The sequence below is a fragment of the Rhododendron vialii genome, chromosome 7a (genome assembly GCF_030253575.1).
Source record: "Rhododendron vialii isolate Sample 1 chromosome 7a, ASM3025357v1".
Taxonomy (NCBI): Eukaryota; Viridiplantae; Streptophyta; class Magnoliopsida; order Ericales; family Ericaceae; genus Rhododendron; species Rhododendron vialii.
Window position 1 is genome coordinate 11,427,794 of NC_080563.1, and position 19,145 is coordinate 11,446,938.

The 19,145-nt window shown below is 36.7% G+C and overlaps 1 protein-coding gene across 1 annotated transcript; it reads left to right on the forward strand.

Annotated features, from left to right (window-relative positions):
• The first annotated feature begins 1,345 nt into the window (after nucleotides 1–1,345).
• Nucleotides 1,346–3,812, forward strand: LOC131331854 (anthocyanin synthase). Its single transcript, XM_058365794.1, has 3 exons — nucleotides 1,346–1,827; nucleotides 2,464–2,822; nucleotides 2,999–3,812. Exons 1-3 carry the CDS (start codon nucleotides 1,678–1,680, stop codon nucleotides 3,561–3,563), a joined length of 1,074 nt encoding a protein of 357 aa, XP_058221777.1. The 5' UTR covers nucleotides 1,346–1,677; the 3' UTR covers nucleotides 3,564–3,812.
• The last annotated feature ends 15,333 nt before the right edge of the window (nucleotides 3,813–19,145 follow it).

Below are 19,145 nucleotides of genomic sequence, written 5' to 3' on the forward strand. Positions count from 1 at the left end.
TATCAAATTTACTGAATCACTTATTATTAATTAAGGGCAAATTTCACTCAGACCCCCTGAGGTATCTGACAATGACAAAAAGTACCCCTTAGTTTTCAAAAATGACAGAAACCTCCCCTATTTCACAGTTTGGGTTTCATTCTGTTAGTTTCGTTAGTGAAATGGACGGAAAACGTACGGAAAATGAAATTTTTAATTTTATTTAGTTCTACAGCTATCTTAGGGCTCTTATTGAATGTCCTAGAGCAAAAAATTAATTATGACCCTTTTGGATAAAATGATCAGAAAAATAAGATCTTCGCACTGATTCAAACGGATTAAAAATTGGAGTACTTAAGTATTTTCTCTTCATTTGGTTCTATGGCTCTCTCAGGGCTCTCATTGAAATCCTTGGGGCCAAAAATTAACTATGACCATTTAGGATAAAATGATAAAAAAATAAAAATCTTTGCACCGATTCAAACGAATTAAAAATTGGAGCACTTAAGTATCTCCTCTTCGTTTAGTTCTACTGCTATCTTAAGGCTCTCATTGAAAATCTTAGAACTAAAAATTAATTATTGCACTTTAGGATAAAATAATCAGAAAAATAAGATTTTCGCACCGATTCAAATGGATTGAAAATTGGAGCACTTTAAGTATTTGCTCTTCATTGAAAGCCCTAAAATCAAATAAAGAGAAAAATTTTAAATGCTCCAAATTTTAATTCGTTTGAATCGATATGAAGATTTTATTTTTTAAATTATTTTATCCTAAATGGTTATAATTAATTTTTGGCTCTAGGACTTTCAATGAGAGCCCTAAGATAGCTGTAGAACTAAATAAAATTGGAGATTTCATTTTCTGTACATTTTTGTACATTTTCCGTCCACTTTACTAACGGAATGAAACCCAAACTGTGAAATAGGGGAGGTTTCTGTCATTTTTGAAAATTGATGGGTACTTTCTGTCATTGTCAGATACCTTAGGGGGTCTGAGTGAAATTTGCCCCTTTAATTAATCTAATTTTAAGTGCTGAATTTATATTATGAAACAAGCCCTTGCTCGTGTGCAAATCCTAACTCTGCCACTGCCTTTGGCGAATGAAAACGGGAAAAAAGTAAAAATTTGGAGCATCCTAAGCATTACCTAACAATAAATTCAGTATCAGAAAATGGTACATGTAATTCCAAACCGGGACCGGAGGAGTGGAGTGGGTTGGTAGACAGAGATTAATTGACCGTAAAAAACCCGCCAACCAACGGGCCTTCCTGTTGTAGTACAAACGAAATCCCACGACGGTTAGACTGCCTCGTGCTCTAACCCTCCCTTCAAACTCACCTTCCCACTGTTCGCTCCACACATTTTCCCTACTGGGTCTGGTAAAATTCCCCCACCACGTGAGTATCTGGTACTCTCTCTCCTCCCTCTCTCTCTCTCTCTCTCTCTCTCTAGGTTGGTAGCTCTAAAACCCCCCAGCTAATGCCTTACTCAAATCCTTCCATTTACCTTCCAATCGCAAGTTATTAGCTCAGCACATGGTTTTAAGTGAATCAGTTTCTCTCTCCTCTCTATAAAAACAGCCCCTCAGACACCAGTCACATACCACAAATAATTGCTCGTTACTTCAATCCGGGATTTCAAAGCAAGCAAACACATCTTTAAGCGTTACGCTATTTCGGGTGCAAAAAATCGCAGATGGTGACTACAATGGTGGCCCCGAGTCGCGTCGAAAGCCTTGCCAGCAGCGGGATCCAATCCATCCCGAAGGAGTACGTGAGGCCTGAGGAGGAGCTCACGAGCATCGGAAACATCTTTGAGGAGGAGAAGAAACACGAGGGGCCTCAGGTAAGCACGAGCGTATATAGTCACACAGGGCAAGTGGGGCAAATTGACCTCGGTTCTATACCCATTTGACTTTCTTGTTCGTTTAGATGGAGTATTTGAGATTTTAGATTCGCTCTCGGCAAACAGTTTTCAATAATTTTTTTTTTCAATCATTATTTTCATTTCTTTCTATCTCTTTTCACTCAAAATTCAAAATTCAATATCCAAATAACAAAACGAACAAACTCTTAGTATTTGGAATAGAAAGCTTATCATTTCGCATTGCACCAATTAGATTTTCCAAAACTTGTGCCAACTAAACCTTACTGTATGATGGAGTATTTGATTTTTGCTTATTACTGCTTGGGCAGTTGTTAAGGAGCAAATAATGACTAAATAAATACGGAGTATAACTTCTTCTTTTTTTACACAAATAAGGACTGCATAAATATAACCTTTTTTTAATTCTTTTTTTAATCTATACTTTCACATAGTACTTTCGTACATATACTTTTTGCGTTTTCCAATATACTTATAAGGGTAAGCATTTTTTTTTATGATGTGGGCTTAAATTTTGTTTTCCCGGTAAAGATGTTTTTCCTTAAATTTTGCCGAGTTCTAACTAAATTTGTGGCTCCGCCGCGGCTGCTCAATCAGGTGCCGACCATCGACCTCGAAGACTTGGTTTCAAAGGACAAAGAGGCCAGAGAGAGATGCCACGAGGCGTTGAAGAAGGCGGCGACCGAGTGGGGCGTGATGCACCTGGTGAACCACGGCGTCCCCGAGGAGCTGGCGGACAGGGTCAGGGTGGCCGGAGAAGGGTTTTTCAATCAGCCGGTGGAGGAGAAGGAGAAGTATGCCAATGATCACGCTTCCGGGAATATCCAGGGGTATGGAAGCAAACTCGCAAACAATGCTAGCGGGCAGCTGGAGTGGGAGGACTATTTTTTCCACCTTGTTCACCCCGAGGACAAGCGGGACATGAAGATTTGGCCCAAGAATCCATCCGACTACATGTAAGTTCTTTCCAACAATTCGTCGCAAGACGAAAACATCCCCGTTCGTCTCCTTACAGCTTTCTTGTTCGTCTCCTACTCGTGTAGGTCTTACGAAAACTGAAGTTAGTTGATTCAACTTTTCCAATTTCGAAATCTAATCGCCTCTGTGTATTACATGAATTATGTCGATGTAGCTCCGCGACAAGCGAGTACTCGAAGCACCTGAGAGGCCTAACCACCAAGGTCCTATCGGCCCTCTCCCTCGGCTTGGGATTGAAAGAAGACAGGCTAGAAACAGAAGTAGGCGGGAAGGACGAACTCCTCATCCAGATGAAAATCAACTACTACCCGAAATGCCCTCAGCCGGAGCTCGCCCTGGGCGTCGAGGCCCACACCGACGTAAGTGCCCTCACCTTCATCCTCCACAACATGGTTCCCGGCCTGCAGCTCTTCTACGAGGGCAAATGGGTCACGGCGAAATGCGTCCCGAACTCCATCATAATGCACATCGGCGACACGGTCGAGATTCTGAGCAACGGGAAGTACAAGAGTATCCTCCACAGGGGGCTCGTCAACAAGGAAAAGGTCAGGATCTCGTGGGCGGCTTTCTGCGAGCCGCCCAAGGAGAAGATCATCCTGAAGCCGCTCCCGGAGACCGTGTCGGAGACTGAGCCGGCGCTGTACCCGCCGCGCACCTTTTCGCAGCACATCGAGCACAAGTTGTTCAGGAAGACCCAGGAACTCAACGGGGCCAAATGAGTAGCCAATCGGCCGGCGATCATGGTCCTACAGTTACTGCTGGATGAGTGCATCTTATACCAATTAAGTTCTTTCGTTGGATGTGGTACTGTTATTTTTGGTTGGTTTTTGTCTTCTGGGGGAACTTTAATTATGGGAGGTACGTAAATATTGGGCATAATGTTGTATTCGTCTTGATCGATCTATTGCGTCCTGATCTTAATTTGCGTGCCTTCTTTCAATAAAAACCATTATGCTGCTCTTGTGATCTTCTGGTGCCTATTCGTTTGAGTAATACGTAAGATATAGACTTATTCACGGAGCCACTAGCCGCCGTAAACAGGCTGTTTACGGAGTCGTGCGATCTCGGTCTTCCGTTTCGGCTTTGGACGATTCGAATTTGAATAAAACTTTTTTAGAGAAGAGTTTAAATTCTTTCTCAGAAAAGTTCTATTAGAATCCGGACAAATTCTTCTCAGAAAAAATTTCATTTAAATTCGGACAGTCCAAAATACTTTGTACGCTCGAGATTTACCTCCATAAAACAACTTATTCACGGAAAACTCCGTAAAAAAAAATGAATATACGGTTGATAGCATTAAAAACTCCATTGATCTTCCCGCCAACCCAATTGTAATTGCGTAGGATTGGGAATTTCACAGAAAGGTAATTGAATGTGGTGAACTGTGTATTGCCAATATCCAACTGAAGTACTGAACTACTTTGCACTTTTTTTTTTTTCAGCAGTCCTTAAAATTTTTTTAGGATTTTATTAATGTCTGCCCCTAAGGCACAAGTTAAAGAAGTTAAAGCACTTGATAAGATTCATTAAATGAGGTCAATTAAACCCCATTATTGTAGAAAGTAGTGAAAATAGTTGGAACATTTGATAAAGAGTAAAATTTGTTTTGGAGACTAAAATACCCCTTAATTTTTTTCTCCACTCCATTTCATTTGTGTTCCCTCCTTTTTATTTTGCCCTTTCATCTTCTTGTCTTTTGGCATTTCGGCTTGACATTTGTCCTTCGTATGTGGCATTCTTCAGCAGGCGAGAGGTAGTCCAACTCTTCTTTTTTTCATTTGTCTGTTTTAAAGTATATATATTTATCCATTCATTTAAATGTTCAGCAAACTAAGGTGTACAATTTTTGTTTACTGTCTTGTAGCTATCATTTTATTGTAATGAGGTTAATTTGTTTATATACCAACGTTAAAAAGAGAGCTTTATGACTTCTTTTTTTGTCTTTCTCAAAAAAAAAAGGAGTTTTGATATAAAAAAATATTGTACTTTTTCGGCTCCTCTCGTCAAGACGAATCAATAAGTCACAAAAGTTCGACACAAAACTAACAAATACAAAAAAAAATTGAAAAAAGACAACAAAAAAAAAGAGCTTTTTTACTCTTTTTTTTTGTCTTTTTCAAAAAAAAAACAAGTTTCGATAAAAAAAAAATTGTACTTTTTCGGCTCCTCCCGTCAATACAAATCAATAAGTTACAAAAGTTTGACACAAAACTAACAAATACTTAAAAATTTGAAAAATATATATATATATATATATTGCCTACTTTTTAATCCAAATCCACTCTTCATTAGCCCTGTTGTTTCTCTTTACTTGCTGCTAATGGGCTATGACGCCACTGTGTATGACTAGGACTTATAGGAAAAATGTTACTACCTGATCGCCAAAAGACAAGAAGGTGAAAGGGCAAAATAAAAAAGGATGGAACAAGAGGGTGTGCATTTAGGGTCCGTTTAGGAGCCTAATTATTTTTTCATTTTTTATTTTGAGATTGTGAGTTATAAATTTTGGATTATGGTCATAATAAATTATGATCTAGGTAAAATGTTTGAGAGATATGTACAGAATAAATTTTACAACAAAGCAGTATTTGAGAGGATAATGCTCAAAATTGATTATGAATGGGTATTTTAAGGATAAAGCTCAAGATAGATTATGAGTTTGACACGATAACCTAAAATGAGAATGAAAAAACTCCTCTAGGGTTGGTTCTCAGATTGTGCATTTAAACAGTAGTTTCTCAAATGCATTGTGAGAGAATCAATTCCCACGATGCAGCTCCGAAACAAAAAAATGTAAGATAATAGATAATCACAAAGTATAAGCCGGCTTCAAACGGGCTCTTAGCATACACCAAATGGTGCACCCATAGTCGGACTCGTCACATAAATATGTTGTTGGGGCCGGAAAATCAACCGCGTACCCTTTTCACCTAACTAATCAAGTGGTGGCAGTTGATACTTCAATCATCTGGCCATCTACTCCCTTCAATACCGCTGTTGTGTTTTTTCACCTAAAATTAGGCATTGCTGTGACTTCCATCAGTGTTGACTCCGCGGCCGGTGCCTAGCTATACCCACTGTAAAATTAGGATTGTTCCTAAAGAGGAGAAATTTTTTGGTGCCCAGTGGGTACCAGGTCACCCGGCTAACGTAGTGTCCGAGCAATACATTTGAGCCATCCAAAAGTGTATTGGATGGCCCAAATTGAAACACTCTTTCTCCTCTCATCCCAACATTCTCTCTCCTCTTTCTCTCTCCAAATCCGAGTCATCCAAATCCGAAATGGACGGCCCGAATTCGCCGAGCGGGCACCACTTGATACCCACTCGGCACTGAAAATCTTCTCCCTAAAGAGAGTTGCTAACTACACAAATTTGGTGCACAACGTTTGTGCACAAATCGTGGTGCGGGATCCACTCCGAATTCCACACAAATGATTTGAGCCGATCATTAAATGTAAAATATTTTTTCAAAGGCTTCCAACAAAAAATTAGCTCAATCCAATATCTATAGGTGATCCAACCATTTAACTTTTCAGGATTCCGAGAAGCTGATTTCTCGCGAGAGCCTTCGAAAAAATATTTTAAATTTGATGAACATCTCGAATTATTGGTGTGGGACCGTGATTTGTGCACAATCGTTGTACACAAAATCTGTGCTGTTAGACTTTCTGGTAACGATCGGCTTTCGATCTGTATGGATCTTCTAGAATTGAGGTTGCAACTTGAAGTTGGAGATAACTCCAGTCCATGCCCGCACCAGTCACCACTATGGTTACATTCTCCCTAATTTTTTGGTATTGTTTGTTTCGGTATTTTCTGATTTTTTATTAAATTTATGTTATATTTTTAAATTAATCATTTGTTCGATGAGTACTTGAGTAGTCTAAAAAAGTAAAAAATTATGAATTAAAAATGTAAAGACAAAAAGTACCAAACAACTTCTTCTTCTTTTTTGTCAAATAAAATGTTGTATTGTATGAATTTTTTTCAATTTCGATTTCCTCTCGTGGAGACGAATTAATGATTAATTTAAAAAATTACTACGAAAAGCTTACAAAAATTATGAAAAGTAAAAAATAAATGAAGAAATTAAATATGCATCCTCTTTGCTAGACTTATTTAGATGTCCATCCTAGAAGTTTAAAATACTTATGTTATCATCCTCAAATTATTATTTTACCCCATTATACCCCTATGTATGTATTTATATACTAATAACTTATTGAGATACATACATATATCTATGGGATATATGTAAGTTTCCAATCCCACAATTACAGGGATTATGCAAATCCCCTCTCCCAACCAACACCACTGCCATAGCCATAACAACCACTATCGGGAGAGATTTCTTCACGGTGGATTTACATCTCTCCTTCGTATTTCGGCGAGGTAGATTTCTATTATTTTTGTTTGCTCCACTATTTGTTACTCCCTCAGTCTCATTTTTATTGTCTATTTTTAATTGCGTGTCATTTTTTAATTGTTTATATCTTTCAATTTATAATATTTTTCATAATTTTGAAAACTTTGTATTATAGAACTGATCGAGATCTATCAAAAAGTATCCATATTGTATATTTTTCAAGATTCACACTAAGAGATATACGCAAAAGACATGAAAGAGACAAACAGAATAATGGACAATAAAAATGAGAATGATAAAGTATTTGTCGGTATGGCAATCGGGTCCATGGATTGGGGACTAATATTGAGTTAATTTATTGGGCTTATTTGTGGTTGTGGTGTGATGAGAGAGAGAGAGAGAGAGAGAGAGAGAGAGAGAGAGAGGAATAGGAGGGGAATAGGAGGGTGTGTGCTGTGGTGATTTGTGTGACGTGAGAGAATGGGACCGAGTGTCGGAGACTATGCTTGGTTGAGTGCATGTGTGCACTGTGCATGGTGAATTGAGGCGTGATATGGGGGTTGTGTTGTTAGGGCATCTTTGAATGAGTTTCCGCGACCCACACCCGTTCGTCCCACTCTGCACCCGCAGCAACCCTGTTCGACCCACTCCGGGTATGGGTATCAAGTTAATGGTGGCGCATCCGGGTTATAAAAAAAAGGAGAAGAAATTGACGGCGATGTTCCGCAACAGCGTCATCATAGTCATCGATCTTGGAGCAGAACTGGGAATGGTGTCGTCGTCATCGATTTTTCATTCATGTCGGGAATGGTGGTGGTGGTGCTTCGAAGATTAAGATAGATCTATGGTTGCTTGATGGATATTGCCTGTGGGTAAAACATATCGATTACTTTTTTAATCGTGAATTCTATTTTGTTCGAAATATATCATGATTTTCTGAGTGCATTCGAAATATATCAGGATTTCCGGAATATTTTTTTTTTGAGCTTTACTGAATATTGGTTTGTTTTTGCTTTTTGATTCAGTTTTCATGATAAATTATTATATCGCGATTTCTAAGTGCATACGAAGTCTATCATGATTGTTGGATTTTTTTTCGAATTTCATTGAATATTGGTTTTGATTTAGTTTTTCGATTGTCCAGATTTACAATTCCGAGCACCCAATGCCATAATTGGGTATAAAAGTTGGTTGGGTCATTAATTACGTACACTCAACAATGATATGGATATATAATTTAGAACAATCTACAATTTACCTGGATTTGTAATTCTAAACACTCGACGATGATGGTCTTTGTCGTTTTGTAGTGGTGACATCTGCAATGGTCACTGGTGGTTTGGGTGGCAACGGTACGTGGCTGACTGGCCGGTGAAGAAATGGTGGTGGGAGCTAGCCAGCTAGGTGTAGAGAATCTTTTAGGAGTATCTAGTACTGGACCAATTATGTTCTTAATTAATGCTAATGATGGCAAAGAATCTATTAATGCTTGTTTGAAGGTTAAGTACTTTCAGAGTTACATTTTACTATTTTTTTTTTAAATCAGCGAAAGTCAGTACTGTTAAAATAATTAGATTGACACATTGAATTAGAAATTGAACGTCTGACCTCATTTCTTTTAACACCTAAGTACACCTCCTGATACCGTCAGTTCAAAGACCTCTTTGACATTTTACTAATCTACTTTGATGGTCGGTGCATCCCAGTTGTGATTAGTAATAAATAAATAGTGTGATGGAGAGGTGAGTTAATGCAAGAGGCAAGAGGGGGACATTGTCATGTGAGAATGAGGGGGCCAGAGGGGAATCACATGAGTTATGTGTTAATAGTGAAAACAACTTGTAAAGAAGGCAAACAGAAGTTTCCTTTCAGGACTCCTTTATTAATTTCGTACCTTATTTTCCAATTCTTATTAGACCTTCTTCTTTGTTTTAACGGAAAAAGTAACATTTCATTAAGGAAAAAGGAGAAAATGGATTTTCAACCAATGGTTGAAAAATTCACAAAAATGGATATAACCCATAACACCTGATGGCCTAAAAGCCCAGATAAAAATAAATAAAACCCGTAAAAACCCTTGAAAGCCTAAAAGCCTAAATATTACAAATAAGCCTAGCCCAAGAAATCAAAGAAGAACATCATTTATATAAATGAAAGAAATATTACAAGGATTTAACAAACATAACCACAATACACAACTGTGTTATCGCCTAAGATAAAGAACGCCGACGACATGCAAAGGCTAAGAGGCCTAAGGTACAGAACACAGTGTGATCGTGAGTGAGAAAAAAAAAAAAACAACTAACAACATAAAATAAAAAAATAAAAAAAGGAAACCCAAAACACAACCCTAAAAATTTGACACCTTCATGTGTACTTCATACATGAATTACACCCGTTTGATAACCAGACTATGTCTTAGGATTGGACTATCAATCCCAAGGGCTTCCCAAACCCATGTTTGATAACCGGATTATTATTCCGTTGGGATGAGTAGTGAGCTTCATAAGGGGGTATTAGCTAATACCCCCAAGGACTTGGTATTCACAATCCTATCCCTTCCCTTAACACTACAATGACCAAACTCTCCCTCCCCTTCCTCCCTGCTCAAGCCATTCCTGTTGCCGGACTGGGTTTGTTTTTTTAGAAAGTCTAGGGTCACCGCACGCCTTTTGGGACCCATTCCGGGTCCTAAAAAAATACAGAAAAATATTCATAAATTTTAAAATAATATTTCACGGGACCCTGTAAAAAATCAGTTTCAACTGATATCGCTAGGTATGTTTTTCAGAATTCGTAGAAACGAAACTGTTTAGTTTTGCAGTTTCGTCCTACAAATTCAAAAAACATATCTACCGATATTCGTTGGAGCTTATTTTTTACAGGGTCACGTAAAACATTATTTTAAAATTTATGAATATTTTTCTGTATTTTTTTGGGACCCAAAATAGGTCCCAAAAGGCGTGCAGTGGACGGTCACCGCGAATTGCATGCGGTGACGGTAGTCCGGCCGTTGTTTTTTTTGCTGGGTTTGGAGAGCGCGGGGGGGGGGGGGGGGGGGGGGGGGGTTCCTGGGTTTGTTTTTTTTTGGTTTTGCTGATTTGCAAGGGCAAGGGCAATGTGGGAAAAAATATATTTCAATCCTATCTCCTTACAAATCCTCTCATCTAATCCCAAGCAAAATAAACATGCAAATTACAAATTCCATCTCCTTCCGAATCCTATTTCCTTATAAATTTCACCTCCTTACGAATTTCACTCATCTAATACTTTTTTTTTTTTGGGTCAAGCGGAAAATCTTTATTTAATACTTTTATCAAACGGGTACACCGCCCTAAAGCTGGAAGCCTGGAACGGTACTAGCGAAGTCCTTTTTCTACGCTTAGGATTTCTCTACTATCCGCTAGAAGACGGAAAGCCTGGACCCCCTCACGAGTGCTAGCTAAACTGCCCAAAAGCCTACTGACTGCCGACTGGCTTGAAAAGCCGGGACCCCCTCACAATCAAAAGTTACTCTTCACAATCAAAAGTTACTCTTCGTGGTGACTTGAAAATGAAAAGATTCAAATCCGAGAAGCTATTACACTTCTGACATATAAAAAAAGATTTTCACACTTTTTTTTTTATTATGATACTCCTTTTCTTTCTTTTTTTTTAGTCAAAAAATGCACACAAAAAGTTCACTAAAGGGTATGTTTGATTAGAGTGAAAATGATAGAAAATGCAAGAAAGAGAGAAAAAAAAAAACAGAAGATACTTTTTTAGTGTTTGATTAGCATGAAAATGGTAGAAATTGGTAGAAACTAGTAAATTTTTTTGTACAACTCATTTAAGCATGGTTACATGGCTCACTTTCTTGCTAAAAATACGAGAAAATTTTATTTTCTTGTGAAAGTTACCACCTCTTATGAGAATTACCATTATGCCTTCTTCTTTTTTCCTTTCCTACTAAGATGCAAATTGTATATTAAGGGTAAGCTAGTAACTATAAGTATTTTTTTACAAAACTTTTCATTTTAATCAAACATGAAGAAGAAAATAAATTTTCTTGTCATTTTCTTTTCTTTTATTTCACTTTCTTTCATTTTCACTTTTTGGCATACATTTCTTTCTAATCAAACGGACCCTAAAAGATGAAAAATGGAGTGTCATTAACAAAAAATGGAGTGTGAAAATTATTTCTAATATATATATATATTATATGTAGGGCCGGTACTAGAGACAATACATTTTTTGAAACCCCACGTGAGACGTTCACACAAATGATCGGAGCCGTTCAATGTATTTAAAACATGTTTTTAAGGAGTCCCATGAAAAATTAGCACATTTGGATATCGGTTATATATAACGAAAAAAACAGAAACTATTACCCTTATAAAAAGTGCAGAGTGGCTTGTTTTCATTAATCAACAAGTTGTAGACTACAAGCTTTTTGTTGTCCTTATTCAATTTTTTTTTGCTTTGGTCAATTTGGGCCAAACTTTTACTTTTATTATTGGTTCGTCTCGAAGAAAGAAATTGGAAAAATAAAAAAGTATGACTTTTACCTAATTTTTTTTGGGAAAATATCAAAGAAAAAAACCCAAAAGCTTACTTTGTGGGCTTTTTATTAGATATTTGAAAAAGTACTTGTGTACATTTTTTACTTTTCCGATTCTCTTTTTGAGACGAACCAATAATACATAAAAACCAAAACACAAAACTAATAAATGTCGAAAAAAATTGAATAAGAACAAAATTAAAAGTGTGTAGTCTTCAAGTTGTTGATTGGTGGAAACACCCAATAAAGGTAAGAATCACTAATATGTATACTTTCGAAAACCAGATTAATAACGTACTCCAAGATACATGGCTCCTTGTCCTTGTTATAGTAATCTGACTGGCTTCCTAAGAACCATCAATAGATGAATTTTCAACTTCTCTCAAAAATGGTACACATGGAAAATAATTTCTGCCTACCTAGGAGTGTGATAATTGAAGGATACAAACGAGCCAAGGTTGGACTCGGGGATCCAGTAGTGCACGGACCTACAGTGCACGATTCGAAGGCAATCAATGATCAAGATTTCATCTTAGCTTCAAAAGATCTGAGTTGTTCTTTGTTGAGATAAAATTTGGATCATTAATTGCTGAGGCGTTAGATTCCCTTTACCTTTCTCCGACTCGATGTACCATTTGTCGAGCTTTTAGTAAAATTATTTTGCCAATAAAAAAATTTGTTCCCGAGGCGGATGGATAGGATCGTGCGCTTACAATCTCTTAGTGCACCTCTACACTACAGGGTCCACAGATCCGGAGGGCAATGGATGGGTATTGAGAAAAGAATGACACAACAACAAATTACATATTAAGTGGCCTTTACAGGCGTTTTTATGATGATATAAGGGCTCCGTTTGTTTGACCGTAAAATGTTTTTGTCAAAAATATTTTACCCATTTTCAATTGTTTGGTTGCAAAAACCTCAGTAAAACAATTTCCTCTGTAAATCATTTTACTGCAAAAATAACTTATCCAATGAAATCCCGTAAGTTGTTTTCCTAGCCGACGTCCGTCTTCTCCGACAACTCAACGGAGACCTCCGTTCATTGAGCCAACATCTCATCTCAGTTGGCATGACCAAGTTCAAATCCCGAGGTTGTTCTACTATGACTATCCCATTCGTATTGCTACACAGAAATGCTACGTGCAAAGAAAATAGACAAAGAATTGACCCTTAAAGTGTACATGAATGGTTCAGATGTATTGCACAGTGAATCTGAACCGTTCATATATACTTTAAGGGTCAATTCTTTGTTCATTTTCTTTGTTCCTAGCACTCCTCTAGATCTATTGCAACACCTCTTCGCTCATTTCGGTCTCTTCTCATTTCAAATCCCAAGGTTTTTTTTCGATCTGTTAGATTTATTTCATATTTTGTGGACTAGCATATTTATTTAGGGCCCGTTTGATAAGGCTCTTGCATGTTGGGATTGGATAACCAATTCTATGGGATTATGAAGCCTTTGTTTGTTAACCATAAATAGTTCGGACTACTAGTTCGATGGGATGAATAATCCAGGTAATAAGGGGTATTGCTTATACCCCGTGGGACTTGATATTAATAGTCTTATCCCAACTCCTTCACATTACCAATCCCTTTTTATTATCAATTTCTTCTAGCTATCAATCCAATATCTTCATCTAATTCCATCTAAAACAAACATGATATTAATAATCTCATCTAATCTCATTCCAAACAAACATACTCATTAACAATCCCTTCTCATTACCAATCTCAATCCTAATCACACCTCCTTACGAATTTCATCCATCTATCACTGTTATCAAACGAGCTATGTTAAAAGTTCTGGATTAGTCTGACTATCAAATTTATCGAAATATTTGTTTAGACTCATTTGTTCAGTGATCACCATTTTGTAATGGGTCATTTTGATGCACCTAATTCTATTACTCCCTCCATCCTCTTTTTAAACTTCAGTATTTTATTTTGGGCTGTCCATTTTGTAAAGTTAGTGGGTAAAAATTGGTACATTTTTCATTTTGCCCATAAAAGTAGATTCTATTTTGAAAAGTTAGTGAGTAAAAGTGTAATAATGATATCTCCATAGATGATAAATAGAAAAAGTGGAGGTAAAAGTTAATGTAAAATGTGTAATGATGATATTTTCTTTATAAGTTGGAGTTACGAAACGGGACACTTAAAAAGGGACAAAGTGAGTAGTATGTATTTTGTTACGTTTGTTATGTGTGGACCTGGTGTTATGGGGTTAATTTGGACCCATATTGAACTGTGCCATTTTATAAGCACAAGAAGAGGTCCTACGCCCATCCTCAAATATACATGTGTCTAGCCCATCAAGGCACACATATGGCTGGAAACGTACGAGGAAAGGGTGTACCTACTCCTCCTTTGGAAATATCTGGTTCTTTTGCGAGGGTTTCATCATCTCCGGTCAACGAGCAAATTCCCTTCATCACTCAAGCTTCCATCTATGGCGTCTTCATGTTCAGGTATATTATGGAGTAAGATTTGTTTTTACATGCCATGAATTGGAGTAAGAAATTAGGGCTTCTTAGTGTGTTTTGTTTGGATTGATGTTTGAAATTTTTTTTGAAAAATAGTAAGGATAATAAGTGGAGAGAGATAAAAAGAGAAATGTTGAAAGTAATAAGAATCTAAAAAGAATCTTTTAAAAAATGCTTTTTGAATCTTAAAAGAGAACAAGGGTTGCTCATTCTCAAACATTTTTCTCATTCTTTCTAGTAGCTGTCCACAGTAGCTATCAATGATCAGTGGTCCTGTTTTGGGTTGCTCTCTTGACAGACAAAACAAATCATTCACTACTCCGTTTTACCTTGCAAATAAATACCCGAGCAAAGCCAACAAAACAACACTTGCGTTTCATACGGAAGCAATTATGTCCTTGAGGTCCAAAACTTCACACGACTCGATTAGAAAATCCTCCACGCCACTAAGGCATTCTATCAAACAGCTGTAAGACAAGGATAGTTGAATGATTATTTTGCCTGTCAAGAAAGCAACCCAAAACAGGACCACTGATCATTGATAGCTTCTGTGGAAGCTACTAGAAAGAATGAGGGAAAAACTAAAGGAGAATAAATTCTTTACATCGTCGGTGTAAATATTTATTTTTTTTAAATTAATTGCATTGTGACAAGTGTTAAAATAGTGGTTCAAATTAATAAAACATGACAATGTGGCGCAATACAATTGATTTGGAAGAAATATTTAAACCGACGTGTAAAAAATTTATCCTCAAACTAAAGAGAAGAGACCGAAATGAGCGAAGACGTGTTTGCAATAGATCTGTGTAGCAATACGAATTTAGAAAGTCTAATGTTCCCGACCGGATCCCGACGGCGAGCCGGGCGCACTCCGGTCACCGGACGGATGATTTGAGTCGTCCAAAAATTCTAAAAAAAAAATCGAGCGGACCTACGCGAGAATCAATGACATCCGATGGGTGCAGGTAACCGATCCAAACACTCTATTTTTTTGTCTATATGTTTAAATTTATAATATTTTTTATATGCAATATGGATTTTATTTGATAGATTTCAATTAGATCTAAAAGATGATGTTTTCAAAATTATGTATAAACATTATGGCTATGTTTGATAGTCATTTTATTTCCAGTTTTCTATTTTCATTTTTAGAATTTTCAAAATTTTGAACTGAAAATATGTTTGGTTGCCCAATTTCATTTTTAAAAATTAAAATAGTTTTCAAAATTTCTGAAAATAGAGGAAGTGGCAAAACTCAACTTTCACTTCTTTCCAAAAACTATAACCGGCTGCCAAAATACCCAAAATCTTTTGTGTACTCCACTTAGTCCAGCCGACTCCTCGGAGAGCTTTCAAGCGGCCATCGGAATACGAAGGTTCTCTCTCTATCTCTGGATCTGGTCTCGATACCATTTGCAATCACTATTGGAATATCAATCTCTTCGTATTTTTGACCGTTTTGAACTTGTTACCAGATAGCATCTTTATTCCATCGATGGTGAATTTTTTTTTTTGGTAAATAAATCGATGGTGAGTTTAACCTCTTTTAATCTTTTCTGCATATGTGATTTGTAAGGATTTGAGTATATAGATCGCTAATCAGTATACTTTTGGAATTTGAATTGCATTAGACTGCCCTTAGGTTTTAATAACTTGTTTATGTTTTGGTGTTGCCTGCGCACTTGACGCAGCAGAATTTAAGAAGAGATTAGTTGCGTACTAATCGAACGAATGATAAACTCGAGTCCACGAGAGAAAAAGATAAAGTCTGAATATTATTGATAAAAATCTTTTAAAAGTTGAATAATTGAATAGGTTACAGCTCTTTTATAAGACCCCAACCCTAGAAAATCCTATTGTAAAAGAAATCTTAAATCATGTCAAAACAAGCGGCATTAAAGAAAAGATATTTTCTAATTAATTAAAATAAAACCCTAATTCTTATAGACCAAGAATCCTAATAAAGGTAGAAAACAAAATCAAACTGAATACGGAAAGTTAATAATTCTAACCTAAACAAAAATATTCCTAGTCAAAATCTTATTTTAAAACAATAAAAATAAAATACAAAAACCCTCCATTTTTGTCCTACATCAGCGCTTTTGGATTCAAGTTCAACCACAATTATTGATACAAATTCTATCTTTTGTTTGGTTGCACTTTCTGTAGAGTGGTCCTTTCGTATTTTTGATTGCTTTTGATTAGTGAAAGTTATTGCTTCTGCGATAATTTTCGCTACGGTTCTGTTGTGCATTTTAGGTTTTTGATCAATCCTGGTGTTTTTGATTGGTTTTTTTTTTTTTTTTTTAAGCAAAAGGAGCATTTGTGTTGTTTGCATGCGGATTAGTTCAGATTCTTATCTTGTTGATCCTTTGAACTGTATTAATCCATGTTAATTTTGCTTCTGCATCTTATTGTTTGTGGGCATCAGATGATTCAAATTACTAACCCTTTGTTGATTCCTCCGCTGCTCAATCCAAATAAATTTGATATCTTATTTTTAGACCAATTGTGGGATGATTTATAAATAGGAAATGGCTACCAAAGCGGCAAAGCCAATGTAAGTATCAAGATTGAGGATGATGATGTTGAAGTGGGAGGTGTAGTTGATTCCCTTGTGATAGAGCTCTAGACAGAATCGGATAATGGAGTACAATATTTCATATTGCAAAGCCCAGGTAGTTCGGATTTAAGATCACGTGATATAGCCCTTGATCACGCAAGCTTAATTAGATGGATTAATTTCACAGGTATCAGAATTACTGGATATTTTGTATAGTAAAGGTGAACTATGCAGAATACTCCCACAAACAATGAGATTCAGAAGCAAAATTAACACGGATCAATATAGTTCAAAGGCTCAATAAGATAAGAATCTGAACTAATCCGCATGCAAACCACACAAATGCTCCTTTTGCTTAAAAAAAAAAAAAATCGAAAAAACCAGAATTGATGAATACAAAATCAGAACAAATAGCATCGAAAACCTGAAATGCACAACAGAACTATAGCGGAAATAATTGCAGAAGCAATAACTTTCACCGATCAAAAGTAATCAGAAATACAAAGGGACCACTCTACAGAAAGTGCAACCAAACAAAAGATAGAATTTGTATCAATAATCGTGGATGAACTTGAATCCAAAAGCGCACAAACACCGAAATAGAAACAAGTTATAAAAACCTAAGGGCAGTCCTACTGCAATTCAAATTCCAAAAGTATATTGACTAGCGGTCTATATACTCAAACCCTAAACTTACAAATCACATATGCAGAAAAGATTAGAAGAGGTTAAACTCACCAGTCACCATCGATTTATTTACCAAAAAAAAAAAACTCAGCATCGATGGAATAAAGATGCTATCTAGTAACAAGTTCAAAGCAATCAGAAATACGAAGGGTGGTATCGAGACCAGATCGATCGATCGATCGATCGATCGAGAGAGAGAGCCTTCGTATTCTGATGGCCGCTTGAAAGCTCTTCGAGGAGTCGGCTGGGTTACGTGGAAGATTTTGGGTATTTTGGCAGCCGGTTATAGTTTTTGGAAAGAAGTGAAAGTTGAGTTTTGGCACTTCCTCTATTTTCAGAAATTTTGAAAACTACGGTTCAAAATTTTAAAAAATCTGAAAATGAAAACAGAAAATAGGAAATATAATGGCTACCAAACATAGCCATAATGTTTGAATAGAGGTTAAAGGCTCAGTAAATTTTTTTTTAATTGGATCGACGAAAGTCAGATATGTTATATTAAACAGATAGATCAACATCTTGTAACAAAGGTTGAACTCTTAACCGTTTTTCTTCTAGTACCTAAGTGCACCCTTTAATGCTATTGGGTCAAATGACTCTTCACTCTTGGCATTAGAGGGTGGAGGTTTGAGAGTAGGGCTGTAAATGAACCGAGTAGCTCGTGAGCTTGGCTCGGCTCGACTAGTTTAATAAATGAGCCAAGCTCGAGCTTTAGTTTTTGCTCGTTTAGTAAACAAGCCGAGTAGAGCTCAGTTCGTTCGATAAAAGCTCTTCTCGATTAAAGAAACTCGTTTAGTAAATGACTAAGTTCATCTTGTTAGCTTGTTAAGGCTCGAGCCGAATTCAAGCTTAACAAAGCTCGGCTCAACTCGTTTACTGCCCTATCTTTGAAAGACTAAAGTTACAGAATCAACATCTTCCAGGTAGTGATTAGTCACATATCCCACAATAAATTTAATAAATAAAGTACTGCGCCACAAGGAAAGATATTACGACCCAGCTACACTTTTCAAGGGCCATATGAGTTGAAAATTGGAGTGGCAATGTGGTTAAAAATTGAAATAATACTATGTGACAGGAATGCAATTTTGTTCAACATTACCAACCTCCCTATTTGTTGGCTATAAAAGCGAGGTAAGTTTCACGAGTCAAAATTAATTAATAGAGTGAAGGATAACGTTCACCCACTTTTTAGGTGGGTGAACAAAATTGCAATTGTATAAGGTCCCTTCATGATACATTCTTACAGTATAATATTTGAATTCTATTCATCCATAAAACATAGCCATAGCTATTTGGGTACATTTAATGGATATTCTAGTTGCTCAATGGTCCAAATGTCAATTCCTCTAGTATTTTTCTCCGGATGAAATTGCTAGTAGTACTATATTACTTGAGTCCCACCAATAGAGAGAGATGGTGTCCGTTACGTCCGTATAGTGTGAATGACTATATCAGGGCTATATATGAGTACTTTTTTAGTCATGCATGCCAGCCCATGAAAACTTATTTTTTGCTTTTTTTTGACTTGGTGTATCTGGACCAACTCACGCATTTATCCTCCGGTCTACTAACTGGGCCCGATTGGTGAAAAATACCACTACTACTACTACTTCTACTACTATACAACTACTTCATGCTCTTTGTATATTCAGGA

Bases quoted from the DNA above. Each gene is read 5' to 3' on its own strand.
- LOC131331854 (XM_058365794.1), top strand. From the start codon at position 1,678: ATGGTGACTACAATGGTGGCCCCGAGTCGCGTCGAAAGCCTTGCCAGC. The intron at 1,828-2,463 runs GTAAGCACGAGC...CTGCTCAATCAG, and splicing joins AGAAACACGAGGGGCCTCAG to GTGCCGACCATCGACCTCGA. The intron at 2,823-2,998 runs GTAAGTTCTTTC...ATGTCGATGTAG, and splicing joins AAGAATCCATCCGACTACAT to CTCCGCGACAAGCGAGTACT.